This window comes from Tyto alba, unplaced genomic scaffold (genome assembly GCF_018691265.1).
Source record: "Tyto alba isolate M040663 unplaced genomic scaffold, T.alba_DEE_v4.0 Super-Scaffold_8, whole genome shotgun sequence".
Lineage (NCBI taxonomy): Eukaryota > Metazoa > Chordata > Aves > Strigiformes > Tytonidae > Tyto > Tyto alba.
The window spans coordinates 23,482,306-23,495,916 of record NW_024881329.1 but is presented as its reverse complement, the minus strand read 5'-3'; the positions used below and the strand labels follow the sequence as shown (position 1 = coordinate 23,495,916).

Genomic DNA, 13,611 nt, shown 5'->3' with positions numbered 1-13,611 from the left:
CGTGCTTGGCACCCTGACCCGGGGAGAAAGCCTGACCTCGGAGCCAAGGCAAAGCCATCGAACTCCGGGGTTTCTTTCAGTTCCTCCCGATTTTTCTTGAACAGCCTCCAGCAAGGTACCACCGGCTGCTCCTCCGTGTGTGCAACGAGAAAAACCACTCCGCATCTTCAAAACCTAAGGCAAGGCTTAACCCATTTAAGTTTGTGACAAAGAACGCTAAAGTTGGGGCAAGGGCCAAATTTTGAGCTCCACCAAGACCTTTTCACACAACTCTAAGCACGTTAAAAGCTTTCCAAGAGGATGTCATTACAATTTACAACCACTTTAAAGCGCTCTTACTCTGCCACAGCGGTGTAAATGGATCTCTGGATAGAAGGAGAAGAGTATCTCAACGTTTATTGGTCTATAAAATATTTGCTCAATCCCCTAAGGACAGCACGTAGTAAGTTAATAACGGGAGTCACCACAGCTCACAGCACCAGGCCCAAAACCTTACTTCGAATTCAGCTTGGGATATTTTCCCTCCGCAGCACAGCTCTTTAGTAAAGATCAACACCCACTTAGAACCAACCCACCCACAAAACGCCGCTGCGCTTTAGTCTTCACAAGGCGTTTTCTGGAAACCAATTACTTAATGGCAACGCCAGCTCAGCAGCCCAGGAGCAGCCTCCCCCCTCCCCCCGTTCCCTCAGGGGGGCCGAGCGACCCGAGCCCGCGCCTCCGCCCAGCTGTACATCAGCCTGGTTTTATTTGCATCAGACGCCACGGCCTCGCCGTCGACGGGCGGCAGCGCCGCCGTAACGAGATCGCTCGGATCGAGTGCTCATTTCCAAAACATGAGCATATTTATTACAGGAACACTCGAGCAGGAGAGGGCTAAAATCTGACATTAAGAATACAGGTTATCTCCGAAGGAATAGTTTTCTAGGTATGTGCGTCGGTGTCAGAAACAAAGGGGAGGTGTTAAGGCTCCCGAGATCTCGCCTGGTGGCCCTTCTGCCCCCACCCCACGTAAGCTCCCCTGGTAACACGTATTAGGTTTTCTCCGCCAGCCCGGAGATCTCATTCATTCACCAGCTAAATCTTATTTACAGATCACCTAGCAACTATTCAGGAGGAAATGTTGGAAAACAAATCCAGTTGCACACGTAAGGTGGTTCCTCTCCGGGCAAACAGAAAGCCAGCAGACGAGTTTTCCCGCATTGAAGCAGCACGTAAAAACGCATCATCGATCTAAAGTGTTTGTAATCGCTTCTAATATTTGTCAGGGGTGATGAGCTACTGGTTGTGTTACGCAGGAATTTCTTTTTCCCCCTTCCCTCAGTAAAGCTGGCAGGGTGATGCAGGGCACAGGGAAGCTCAGGGGGGTGAGATAATGCAACTTTATGCGTTACCCTTCAGCTGCATGAGCGATGATGACACCCAGAATTTATTTAGACTCAGTGTCTGGAGGCAAAGCGAAGCAGAGCCTTACTCAAAAGGGCTGAAATAATACCCAGCCGATACGGGGCCTTGCGACAAGCTCGCTTCTCTGCGGCCTCGGGCTCGCTCCCCTTGGTACCGCCGCAAAACTGCCACCGCCGCGCCGTATCGGCATTAAAAACCAACCCAAACCAACCCAACCCAACCCAACCCAACCCAACCCAACCCAACCCAACCCAACCCAACCCAAACCAACCCAACCCAAACCAACCCAAACCAAACCAACCCAAACCAACCCAAACCAAACCAACCCAAACCAAACCAACCCAAACCAACCCAAACCAACCCAAACCAACCCAACCCAAACCAACCCAAACCAACCCAACCCAACCCAACACTCACCAGCCTGCTCCAGTGCCACCAGCATCGACTGCTCGATGAGGTCTCGCTCGATGAAGCTGCGGAAGTCCTCGGCGTACACGGTGAGGTCGGGCAGCTGGAAGGTGCAGATGGGCATCTCCAGCAGATGTTCGCTGCTGCCGTTGCTGGAGACGTGGGACCGGGCCAGGGAGACGATGGTGGAGCTGGCGTGGGAAATGCCTCGAGACAGGCGTTTTTCTGCGAGGGAAAGATGAAAAAAAACACCTGGAACGGTGCAGGAGCCCCCAACCTCACAGGAGCAATTATCAAATCGCTGCTTTTGGCTGGTATTTTTGTGGTTGCAAGTGGCTGGAGCGCTCCAGCGTGTAAGCGTCCCAGGCACCAGAAGGAAGATTTAATTGATCCCCATCATTTTTGTGACACTGACCTTGCACGATATCATCCTGCCGCTGGAGCGGCGGTCGCCCGGGACGGGCTGCCTCTTTCTCCGGGGGTTTATAGCTGCGTCCCTCGTTGAAGGAATGGGGTAGGTTGCCGGCGTGCACTTGCCTGAGCTGTTCAAAGTCACTCAGGGCTGCGCTCAGATCCCAGTTCTTGCCTGGATGGGAAGGTAACAACAGCGGTCACCAGCACACGAGAGAGAAATCAAGTCAGTCCCTCAAAGATTCACACTAGACCCCAGTCAGAGTGTGGTTTAGCTTGAAGCACAAAGGCCATCTAGCCGAATCAAGGAGGAAAGTGGGGTGCAGCACCACTCCTTCAGCTGGTTGCTATATTTCTCTCCAGGATTTGCATTTCTGGAAGAGAAATAACCACGAACCTGAAGTGCCTATAAAGCGCTGGCTCTACGGGCACAGGTTACGGTTTACACCTCGGGTGTGCAGAGGCTCATCCAGAGCCTGGAGGGAGCTACTGCTCTTGGCTGCTGGACGTCTGCAAAACCTAAACAAAGGTCCAAAGACCTCAAATTTTTGTAGAATCACAGGCTGGTTTGGGTGGGAAGGGATCTTAAAGCCCCCCCCGCCCTCCAGTGGCACCCCCTGCCCCGGGCAGGGCCCCCTTCCCCCAGCCCAGGGGGCTCCCAGCCCCGTCCAACCTGGCCTTGAACCCTTCCAGGGAGGGGGCAGCCACAGCTGCTCTGGGCACCCAGGGCCAGCGCCTCTCCCCCAGCACAGAGAAGGATTCCTGCCTTAGATCTAGCCTGAGATACCATTTTGCCAGAATATGATTCCTGGCTGCAAAACGAAGAAGGGCAGGGTCACCACAACAGCATACACCGAGCACAGAGCACGGGACCGGAGTAGAATAAACATAATTTTGCCCTTAAGAAAGGGAAATGGAAGGTCCAGGCTGTGTCGCGTCCACCAGCATCTGTACAAACCGACCAGCCAGCTGCCTCTGGTCTCACCCAGCGCTTTGTTTTACAACCCTCCGGCTGCCCCGGAGATCAGCCACCGCCAGGCAGGCACCACTTCTTGGCTGCCTAAGTTCACAGCCGCCAGCCCTCTTTCCCCCCACGTCCTCACAGTGTAATGCCCGAGCGAAATCACGCAGCTTTAAAAGCTGATGATTTGTAACAGGACTTTTTAAATCCCTCTGCCTGGGCTGAGAGGGTCACCCAATTCTTTTTGAGCTGACGCGCGAAATACAGACGCAAGCAAGGTGCCGGCCAGGCCAGGCGGTACCCAGGCGACTTTTCAGAAGGCTCCTGACATTCTTGGCCAGATAAATTATTCAGCAAAACAGCTTGAACTTCATGAAGTTGAATGAATCCTTAAAGCATTTCCATTTCCTTTTAACACTACCCAGCAAGCTGCGAGAACATAATATATACTAATGTGCCACAGTCTTTCAGTATGCAATAAATTGACCTTTGAAAAGCCATTGTCTTCCAAAGGCAAGAATACACAGCAAAAACCCCCCAACTCTACCATATGGCTTACATTTAGGAAAATTGTGATTTTTTTTTTTTTTTTTTTTTTTACAATCACTGTTAATCTAGGCTCTTAAATTAGCAAGTTAGCAGACAGTGTAGAAAGCAAGCCAACTTTACATATAGTAGCTCCACTACAGGAAAGATATATAAACCACCAATAGGTTTATATGATAGCTCCCAGACAATAAAAGAAGTCATTATGTCTAACTCCCTAAAGGAAATACGCTTCTCGAGTATTTAAATTCTTTTGAGAGATGTAATTTGCAGCATTTAATGACTGACTCCAAACGGAAAGTTATTTTAAGCTTTACCTTTTGAGTCAAAGGGAATTTTTTCCCCTCTTTTTTTTTTTTTTTAATAAAATAATGAATCAGTATCAAGGAATGAGAATGACCCATCAGATTAAAATTAAATTTGCTGTCGCATCGCTATTGGCTTTAACATGTCCGTGACAGGAGGCCACGCTGGTGACACCGACCCACTGCAGCTGCAATCCCCAAACATCTTCACCAGCAGCTGCTTCAGAAATTGGAAAAAAAGAATAATAAAAAAAGCTAAGCTTTGGAAACTCCATGCAAGCCAACAGCAGCCAAAAGGATTCCTAAACCCCACTATTACGGGACAATTATCTGCAAGCCCCTGGAAAGGGTGTCTTTGGTGGACTTGGTGCTTTTTTTGCAAGCACAAAAGAGGCAGTTTGAGGTGTTCAGGGAAACTTTTGCACAGAGGAGGTTTTGCTGGTGCTTGGGTGATAAAAAGGGGGCTCCCTCCTCCGGCAGGAAAACGGGTGTTCCCTGGGGACACCACGAGTTCAACCACAGAGCGACCCAGAGCCCGTCTGCCACGTGATGCTACAGCTCTCGTTGCCAGAACACGGGGTGATTTCAAAGAGCAGAACTTAAATAATTTTCCCAATTACTATGTCCTCTTCTCCCCCAGTTCTTCAGCTTTGGGGGCATTTGTACGCTGCAGCCCTTTGTGGTCGGGGCGACGGGCTTCCAGCGGTGCTGGAGAACAGAATGATGGAGACGACCATCCCCCAGCAGAACGTCCGTCGCCGCCAGCCAGTGACTTGAGACGTGCACGAAACTCAATGCACATACAGGAAACGTGACTTGAATCACTCACACCGCCCTCAAACTCCACATCTGAATAATTCACTTCATACATCTATTTTTATCTGACTGCTTCCCCCTAATATCTGACCAAAAAAGAAAAATCTCTGTGTTTTCCCTCATTTTCACCCCTGGAGTTGTCAACTCCACCAAGGCTGGAGGAGAAATGGCAGCAACCCGTCATGAAAATGAGCTGAAACTACTGATGTCAAAATAAATCAACCCATGCGCCAAGCGGGAGATGGAGAGTTTGAGGGAATATCTGCTTTAACCTTTTCTATCGCAAACCTAAATATTCCTTCCGAAAGATAGGATTAGAAATCCTGACATGAAACAAAGCAACCTAAATTCAGAAACCAGAACTTAAACACACCACAAAACCCACAACTCGCCAGACTTCCGCCGAGACGACGCTTGGCTGTCAAAATTAAAGGGTGAAGCCTCGACCCCAGCAAAGCAAATGGGAGTTTTGAAGGGGAAAAAGCTACGAATCGATGCTGCAAGCGCCGAGCCGAGGAGCAGAGCTAGAGCCAAGGAGGTGGAGCAAGTTGCCTAAAGACACGGATTCTAGAGACAATTTCAGGGCTTTGAATTCATCACTGCGAGAGCATCTGGAGCGGCAGCAGCCGGGGAGCCGGTGCAGATGCTGTAGGAGCATCAACCGGTCCTGGGTTCAAGCAACAACAAAAATGAGCTGCATTATACAAGAAAAGGGACGAGAGGAAGAAACGCAGCAAGTATGGTCTTGCATTATAATTACAGATTGGTTAATTACGTACAAACAGCCCTGCTTCTCATGCAATATTTCTGTCCTCCAGCATTCCAGCACATGCCAGCATTTACTCACCATCCTTTTGTCAACACTGACCCAAAGGCAACGCTCGCGAGCAAGCTTACAGCCCCAAAATTAAGACCCGGTATTCTTTCTCCTCTACCCTTCCCATCGCTGTAAGTACAGGGTGAAAAAAAAAAATTACCTGCAGCCTTCAACTAAAGGTGATCACTAATGAGCAACTTCTCCACCTTACGGAGTTTTTGAGAAAGCCAACATCACGCTGTTATTTTAGAGCAAACACACGCACACTTAGAAGACCAGGTGGAGCCCTGGGAAGCTGCCAGCGCGGCGTGCCGAGGCTCTCGAGGGCTGCCCTGCCCATTTAAAAAGCAAACGATGAACGCGGAGGGTGCTTGCGTTCACAGTTCCCGAGCACCCTGAGCACCCCCATCGCCTGAAACCTGTTCAGGAGGAGCCTCCCACGCCGGGCGTCAGTGGGGCTCTAAGGGGATGCTCTGCCAGGAGAGGTCACTGGCACCGACAAAACAGTAATTTATATCAGCATAATCAAACCACCTTCACAAGCAGAACAAGATATACCAGTAACAGCACGGTTTTGCCTCTATAATTACCCCCGTATTAGTTTGAAAACACGGGCAGCCTTCACCTCGTGCTATTCCTTCAACCCTTCTGAAGGCATCGCTGCTATAAGGGAAAAAAAGAAAAATAAACCCTCAAGTTTTGCCGCTCGCAGCGAACAACACAGGCGAACGGAGAGGACGAAGGGCAGGGAAACCGCGCTCCCCGCTGCTGCGCTCTCCTCCCCAGCATCTGAAATTCATTACCTGATGGACGCGTAACGAGAAACCACGGCAGAATTCCACCCGCCGCGCCGCCGAGGGCACGGGCTTTACTATCTCCGGCATCGCACTCACCAGCCACCAGCCCCGGGGTCTGGCCAGCCCTTCTTGCAACCCCTTTTTTTCCTACCAGCCCCCCCCCTCCCTCGTCAGCCGCCCCTTGCCTCCTTCCCTCCTTTTATTCCCCATTTTATTTACCTTCGAGGAGATCTCTGGCCAGTCCCGGCTCTGCCCCCGTCGAGCGAACAAAATCCGACAGGACGATGTCCATAGCCGAGGCCGTGCGCTCATGGATTCCTCCCGGCAGCTGGGGTCGGCGGCGCCCGGATCAGCACCTCGGCATCAATCTAGGAACGAGACCGACACCGCGCGCGGCTCGCATGACAAAGTATAAAATAATTAGCCTGGCCAGGCAGCCTCCGAGCCGGCCGGGAACTATCCGATGGCAGGTGCCGAGGGGGGAAAAAAAAATAAACCTCCCCCCCTGACATTAATTGTGCTTCGGGACGGCTGTTTCACTAATTGATAATTGGGATCAAAAAAAAAAAACCACAAAAAAAAACCAACCTAATTTTGCTGCTTTCTCCCTGCACGCGCCCAGGCTGTAACAACTCTGCTAATGACGGGCATACCAAGGACTCAGCAAATTCAGGAAAAAAAACCCCAATTCTCATTTCAAAGGCGGTGGAGCTTTTCTTTCCGAAATCATGGACAAGTAGCTAAGAGCATAAATGACTTTATCTGGTGGCAGAAAGTTTCCCTTATATATTTGCAGAGAGTTCAGCATCCCTGCCCTCCCCGGGGCAGGCAGTCTTCCTTCAAGCACCCTGGTTGTGCGCAGAGGAAATAAAAGCATGACCGAAATGCTGTAATTAGTAGATGTTGCCTATGCAAAACAAAACAAAAAGTCCCTTTCAGGCAAAAAAAAAATCCCCAAACAATTCCTCTTCTTGCAGAAAAAAAATAAACGCACCAGTCCAGACCTCCTTCCCAGAAGGGAGCAAAACCAGCCTGTCCGAAGTTATATTACGCAAAGCTTGAGTTTGAGCAGTTTCTAAGATTCAGAAAGGTGTGTGTTCTTGCTGTGCATTCAAATCCTGATTTTCTGCATTCCTCGAGGCAGAACTGGAGAGCAGCGCACAGCCGCGGGAGCCTGGACCGGGCAAAAAGCTCTGCTGGATTTTTTTTGCAGTTAAAGGGTTATGATAAAAACTCTACTGTCAAGGGACAGAAACTGCTGGGGAAAAAAAAAAAAAAAAATTCATCCCGAGCTGAAAGTTTGGCATGAGAAGAAGAGGGGAAAAAATCTGTCAGGCTGGTTGAGGGAGGTGTTGCTGTATTGACAGGAAATTTCAGGATTAGATGGAAGATAAACAAATCTGTTTGTTTTCCTCGTGCCTTGGAAAAAGTCTCTTCTCAGGATTATTCCTAAAGATGGGCAAAACTCACTGGGTGCCTTAAAAACATCTCTTTTCAGGATTATTCCTACAGATGGGCAAAACTCCCTGACGGCACGCAACTCCCAAACCCCAAGAGCAGCAAGTTAAACATCCACGCTTTAATCTGGAATTTCCTGGCTTTGTTGGTTAAATACCATTCTTCTTATCTTCCACGCTCGCTAATCATATACTTATTAACTTCATGCACACAGAAAAACTACTTAATATTCTTTTATCGCCGGAGCAATCTCGGGGCTACTGTCAGCTGAAGGCAATCCTAAAACCAAGCGTATTCAGACAGCAAAATTTGGCAGGCGATTCTTGCTCTTGCCCCGTCAACGATGTAGGGAACATCCCTAATTAAAAGCCGCACGTTGCATCCTCTAACCACTGGCAAGAGCTATAGAAACAGCGAACAGTTTCTAAACGAAAATTCACTGTAATAAATGGTAACTTCCTTCTGGTGGGTTCAGCATTAAAAAAAAAAAAAAAAAGTACACGGAGCAGAGCATGGCTTTTTGGGAGGAAAAGAGCAGCAGCACAGCCCCCACCCGCTAACTGATGGCATTTGCAATTACTGAGCAAACTCCCTCGCGCTCAAAAATGTCAGGCAAAACACAGATGGAAAACTCCGGGTCCGACGACACGGTGATGAACTGCTGGAGAGATTTATCGCCGGGGTTCAAATGAAGAAACATCCTCTCTCCCTCCAGCTTTAGATGTTAGTTATTATTTTCTTTCCTGTGCAAAGGAAACGCGCTCTCCTCTTCCCTCCTTCCATTACCAGGTAGGAAATCCAAGCCCAGAGAGATCTGCAACCACCAATATATCACCCAGCAAAGGCTGTGGGGGTCAAGCCCACCCAAATAACCCCCATAAATACACAGGGGGGCAGGTGTGATGCTATCACGACCGCTTCCACGGCTGGGTATAATCCATACACGAGCTTTCCTAATACCCTGCAAACAGAAATGTGCCAAAGAAAACGTATTTAAGACCAAAACCCAGTTGTTTCCACGATCTCTGCAATACTGACAGTTATTCGCGGGACACACCAGCAGGAATTAAGCAAATTAAATGGTGAAGAGCCACGATTTAACCTTCCCAAACAATCCAGCCTCTCCTCTCCAGCCAAAATCGCTCGGTGGCCAGCATCGCCGTCGCACGACCTTCACCCCAAAACACCCCAGGGTGCCAGTTTTCCTCCGGTTTTTCATCAGAATGAGACAAAAAAGGGCGACAGGATGACAAAAACAAGTTGCCTGGAAATACTGGAGGAACGGCCCCAGCACATCCGAGGTGGATGCAAAGCGCCTGCCCCGCCTTTCGCATTCTAGAGATTTTTGGGATGAATTTGCATCTTTAGCAAAGTGGTTTATCAGATTTTTTTATTACCCAGCTTTGTTGCAAATCTGAAACACCAAAGAAAGCTCCAGTATCCCACAGCACAGGGTTTTTCTATTATCATACAGCCCATTTAAGCGATCTGAGAAGTACTTCATCATCAGTACTTAACGAGGAAAGGTACTTTCTAAATATTTACATTTTAAGCTATTCCAGGTGAAAAAAAAGCCCCATCAAACGCAATGCCCTGTACACCCAAAGCTTTTGCTGTCTAGGGCTGCACACAAAGGAACAGCCGAATTTCGAGTCCTGCCATCCACCCCCCCCACGTAGGAAGGACGACGTCCAAATTTCCCCCTTTCTACCAGCGAAGAGCCAAAACCGAGTTGCCTTAATTTGCAAAGACTTTAATTAGACAGATTCCCCGTGCACTGCCTGGCTACGGGAGGAAGCACCCAGCAACACCAACAAAGCGTGCTTTGGAAGATGCCACTATCCCTAAATTCAGACACTCCCCAAGCTTCTCTGAGATATTTCCCCATCTCGTGCGTCCCTCGAAGCTTTTCTCATTTAATTCCCCCACCGGGCTGCAGAGCTGTAGCCACTAATGTCAGGTTTTGGAAAAGCAGCGTGTTTTCCTTAATTGCATTTTCAGGTACAAAAAGGAGTTGAGAATATGTATCTCCAGGCTCTTCAGATAATTAAAATCTTGATTCGAGAGGGGGAAAATGACAGTGTGGAACATAATAAGCCCTGAACTTACAGCGAGGCGACGGCTGGTGCGCAGGGGCCAGGATCGGCGAGGCTTCCTTACCGACTCCGAATGAAACCACGCTCTTCAGAGCTTCAAAAGAAGGGGGGCAGGAACGCTTGGCAGCGATCCTCCCGTCTCGACAAGGTCCCATCACCTCCTCCCCATCGTTTTTCTGGCGAGGAGCAAGACTCCCTTGCTGCTTTTGGCGCTAATATCGCACGGCGGCCCAAATCACAACCGCCGCTCGCGTGGGGTAAATGCTCCGGCCCCAAACGCTCCGGCCCCAAACGCTCCGGCCCCAAACGCTCCGGCCCCAAATGCTCCATCGCCTGCGACCCCAAAGGCGACGTACCTGCGCTATCCTGCCAGGGTGTAGTTCATATTTTTTCCAAGAAAAAACAGCAACTAATTCACAGGGGAGCTGTTGTGCTTCCCTCGCTGAGGTTTTCAAAACTTGGGAGGGGGAAAAAAAAAAACCCCCAACCCACCCCCGCCCAGAAAAAATAAAACCACCTTTATTTGCCAAATGCAGTACTGACGTCGCACCCCAAGGGCTGGGGATGCCAAGGCAGCTCCGCTCCGTCAGCCCGGAGGATTTGCAGCTCGGCGTGGCCTCCGTGAACAAGGTTTCCCAAAAATTTGCAAAGCGGACCAGAATAGATGACGGGGGAAGGCGAGTGCTTCCTTCCCAGCGAAATCTGGGAAAAAAATTTCTAGTTGAATAACCGCACTGCTGGGCAGCGTACAATCACACATTGTTATTTGCACCCCGTCAGGAAAACTATTTGGCACGGAGGGCGTCGAGCGGCAGCGCAGTAGTGGGTGTTTAGGCAGCACCCAGCATATTTTTTTTGGGGGGGGGGGACAGGGGGAATGCTGCAAAATATATACCCAGCCCCATCTCCAGATTGGCAATGGACAGCCGTTATCCCATTTCAGGCATCTCTCTACGAACACGAGAAGCAAGATCAAGGGATGCAGCGCATTTCTGCCCTTTCCCTCCCGTTCAGCTCTACCTTCAAATATGGAGGGGGAAAAAGAAAAAAAAAAAAATCGCTTTGAAGGGAATAAAGCGTTTGATTGATGCGCTGGTTTGGTCGCTGCAGAATGTGGGATTTTGGGCATCAGGTCCTCAGTTGTAATCTTCATTTTCTCGGCATCGTAGCTCAGTCACCTCCTCCCAGCTCGCTCCCCTTCAGGGCTGTTCTGTGATTTTGGTTGTCTCCTCGTATCCTTTGCGTTTTCTCTCCCGGGGTGGGCATCTGCTCCGAGCTCACCGGCAAGCCCCCGCGCCGGTGGGAGGCTGAACGCTTGGACGGAACCCCACGGATTGTCCACCTCATCGCAGCCTCCTACAAGACGCTGCCCTCCAACTAGAAACCGCGGAGCATTAAATTCACAGGAGGCTTTCATCCCAACTGCTTTTGGTCAGGTTTTTTGAAACCGTAAAGAGGGTACTAGTCCTTCTGCTGATGGCTTTTGCTAGAGCACACGGCTTCTCAGACGCTTCGGCATGCTTGGGTGAAAAACTGGCAAACCCTTGGGGGAACAAACTCAAAACCAAAGCAAAAGGCAGTGCAAGGAAGCTAAAGTTTAAATACAAACAGCGCAAGCTAAAGAAGGTAGAAGAGGCCAAAGAGGAAAAGATCACGAGAAAACAAACCTTCTCCTGGTGTAGGTGGCAGCACCGGCAGCTCAGACGGAGACTTCCACCGCGTCCGCACCGACCGAGCCCCGGAGCTGACAATGGTGTCAATATTGTCTTTGAACCGTGCGTGACTCCTCGTTTTAGAAACCACAATGTCCTAGACTGTCAGGAATCCTCCGAGCCCAACGCCTCTTCTGCCGTGATGCAAGCGCTGAACTATGCGGGCGAAACACGAGGGACCGGAGCGGGAGTCGCGCCGCTCGCGTCTGGTGCCTCCTGATTAAAAATAAATAAAAAAAAAAAAAAAATCCCCCCCTACGTTCGAGGCAAACAGTGGCATCTTTCAGCTCTTGGCATTCCGCTTTTCCCCAGAATTTGCTGTATCACCGTCCAGATAAAATCGGGTGTTTCAGAGGGCTGAGGTTTCTCCTCCCTCATCCCAAGTAGCGGCACCCAAGCCCCTTCCACCTGCCCCCCAATCTCTCGCCAAGTACCACAAAGAGAAGAAATAGGGTAAGAAGCTCAGCACAGTTCACGCAGCAGCTGCGTTCACCCCATTTTCCATCCTCAGTTTCCTTTAGAAACACATTTTAAAGACCAGCAGGCCTCCCCAGCAGCACCCTCAGCGCTCCCAACAGCCGCTCGGTGTCGAAGGATGCTCACATCTCCAGGAATATCGTTACGACATCATCGCACATTTCCATCGGATGCGTCACGCAGGCACGGGGTAACGCTGGCACCCTCGAACCTCTGGGAATCCCCGTATTTTCAGAGCGGCTCGGCACGGCATCGGGCATGGGCTGCCCTCAACAACGGGGCACGACTGGGAACCTCGTTTCACAAGCATCTCCCTCCCGACGCAACTCCCCGCGCAGACAGAAACAGCTTTATTGGGGGGTAAGCGAAAAAACACCTACCCCATAGGGATGTCACAATATTTAGTTAGCTAATGCTTGTAAAATGCTATAAAAAAAAAAAAAAACCTTAATTAAGCCTCGCCCTTATGAGGCACTGGAAGGATTCACGGGCTTGTTTCAGAGGCAGGAGACAGGAGTGTCAGGCAGCAAAAACATGAGCCCGGGAAGAGTTTCAGCCAGGGCATCACTGGACGTTTCATAAATAATCTTGGGGAAAAACCCACTAAAACCAGCAATTGCATGCACCTCCTAGTCAGAGGTCAAGAGCCAGGCCAGTGTTTTAAACACACACCTGCAAAAGAGCACAAGACTCAAGACTAATAAATAACAACCTCGTTATGCCCAGGGCCTGATTCTTACGCGCCCGGCCGCCAGCTCCAGGACCCCCCTCCTCACCGAGCCCCCCCCCCGCCGCCGCTATCAGAGCTTATCAAAACAATTTACGACCCGATTGGGAAAGGTGCAGGTTTGCTGCTGCCTGCAGCCATTTCTCCACCATAAGGCAGGAGTTTACAGGGCGAGAACCACTCAGCATTAACAGCCTCCCCCCCAGGGACACGCTGGGTGCGTGGGTGAGGGTGCTGGGGTGGCCGGGGTGCCGGTTGTGGCCGCTCCCGGCGCCCCTCGTGCTCCTGCAAGGAGCCACCGTCCCGTCCCCCCCCCCCCACAGCTCCAGGGAGAGCGACTCGAGCTGCTAATTAATGTGATTTAAAACACCCACGGCCGCCGGTGCCCCAAGGGAGGGCTGGCACCCCCGCGGCCCGAACTGCCACCCCAGCTCGCCCAAGCCGAGCAGCAAGCGCCTCCCGCTCCTCCACGCGCGCGCGAGCTCCTTCAGACGAACCGGATTTTAAATCCCACGGACTCGGGTCGATCGCATCCCCAAAGGCCACGGGCCGAAGTGCAGTAATTCGGTTTGAACTGCTCTTCGCCCCTCGGTTTTTAGATTCACACGAACTCAAGGTGTAAGACCTTTCTGACTGCATGTGGCTTAAATAACGCCGGCTCAAAACAAAGCTA

The 13,611-nt window shown here is 50.5% G+C and overlaps 1 protein-coding gene across 14 annotated transcripts in view; it reads right to left on the bottom strand.

Moving 5' to 3' along the window:
• The window catches only part of OTUD7B (OTU deubiquitinase 7B), a 54,362-nt gene that overhangs the window by 16,454 nt on the left and 24,297 nt on the right, over nt 1-13,611 (bottom strand). For 8 of the 14 annotated variants that reach the window (XM_042784637.1, XM_042784639.1, XM_042784636.1 and 5 more), the window contains 3 exons: nt 6,688-6,836; nt 2,231-2,401; nt 1,825-2,040 (listed from right to left, as the gene is read on the bottom strand). In XM_042784637.1, the coding sequence (XP_042640571.1) occupies nt 1,825-2,040; nt 2,231-2,401; nt 6,688-6,760 (460 nt within the window). In that variant the 5' untranslated portion in view covers nt 6,761-6,836. Of the gene's footprint in view, nt 1-1,824; nt 2,041-2,230; nt 2,402-6,687; nt 6,837-11,689; nt 11,951-13,611 lie in introns of all 14 variants that reach the window. The other 6 variants (XR_006164604.1, XR_006164605.1, XR_006164603.1 and 3 more) reach the window with 2 other exon arrangements.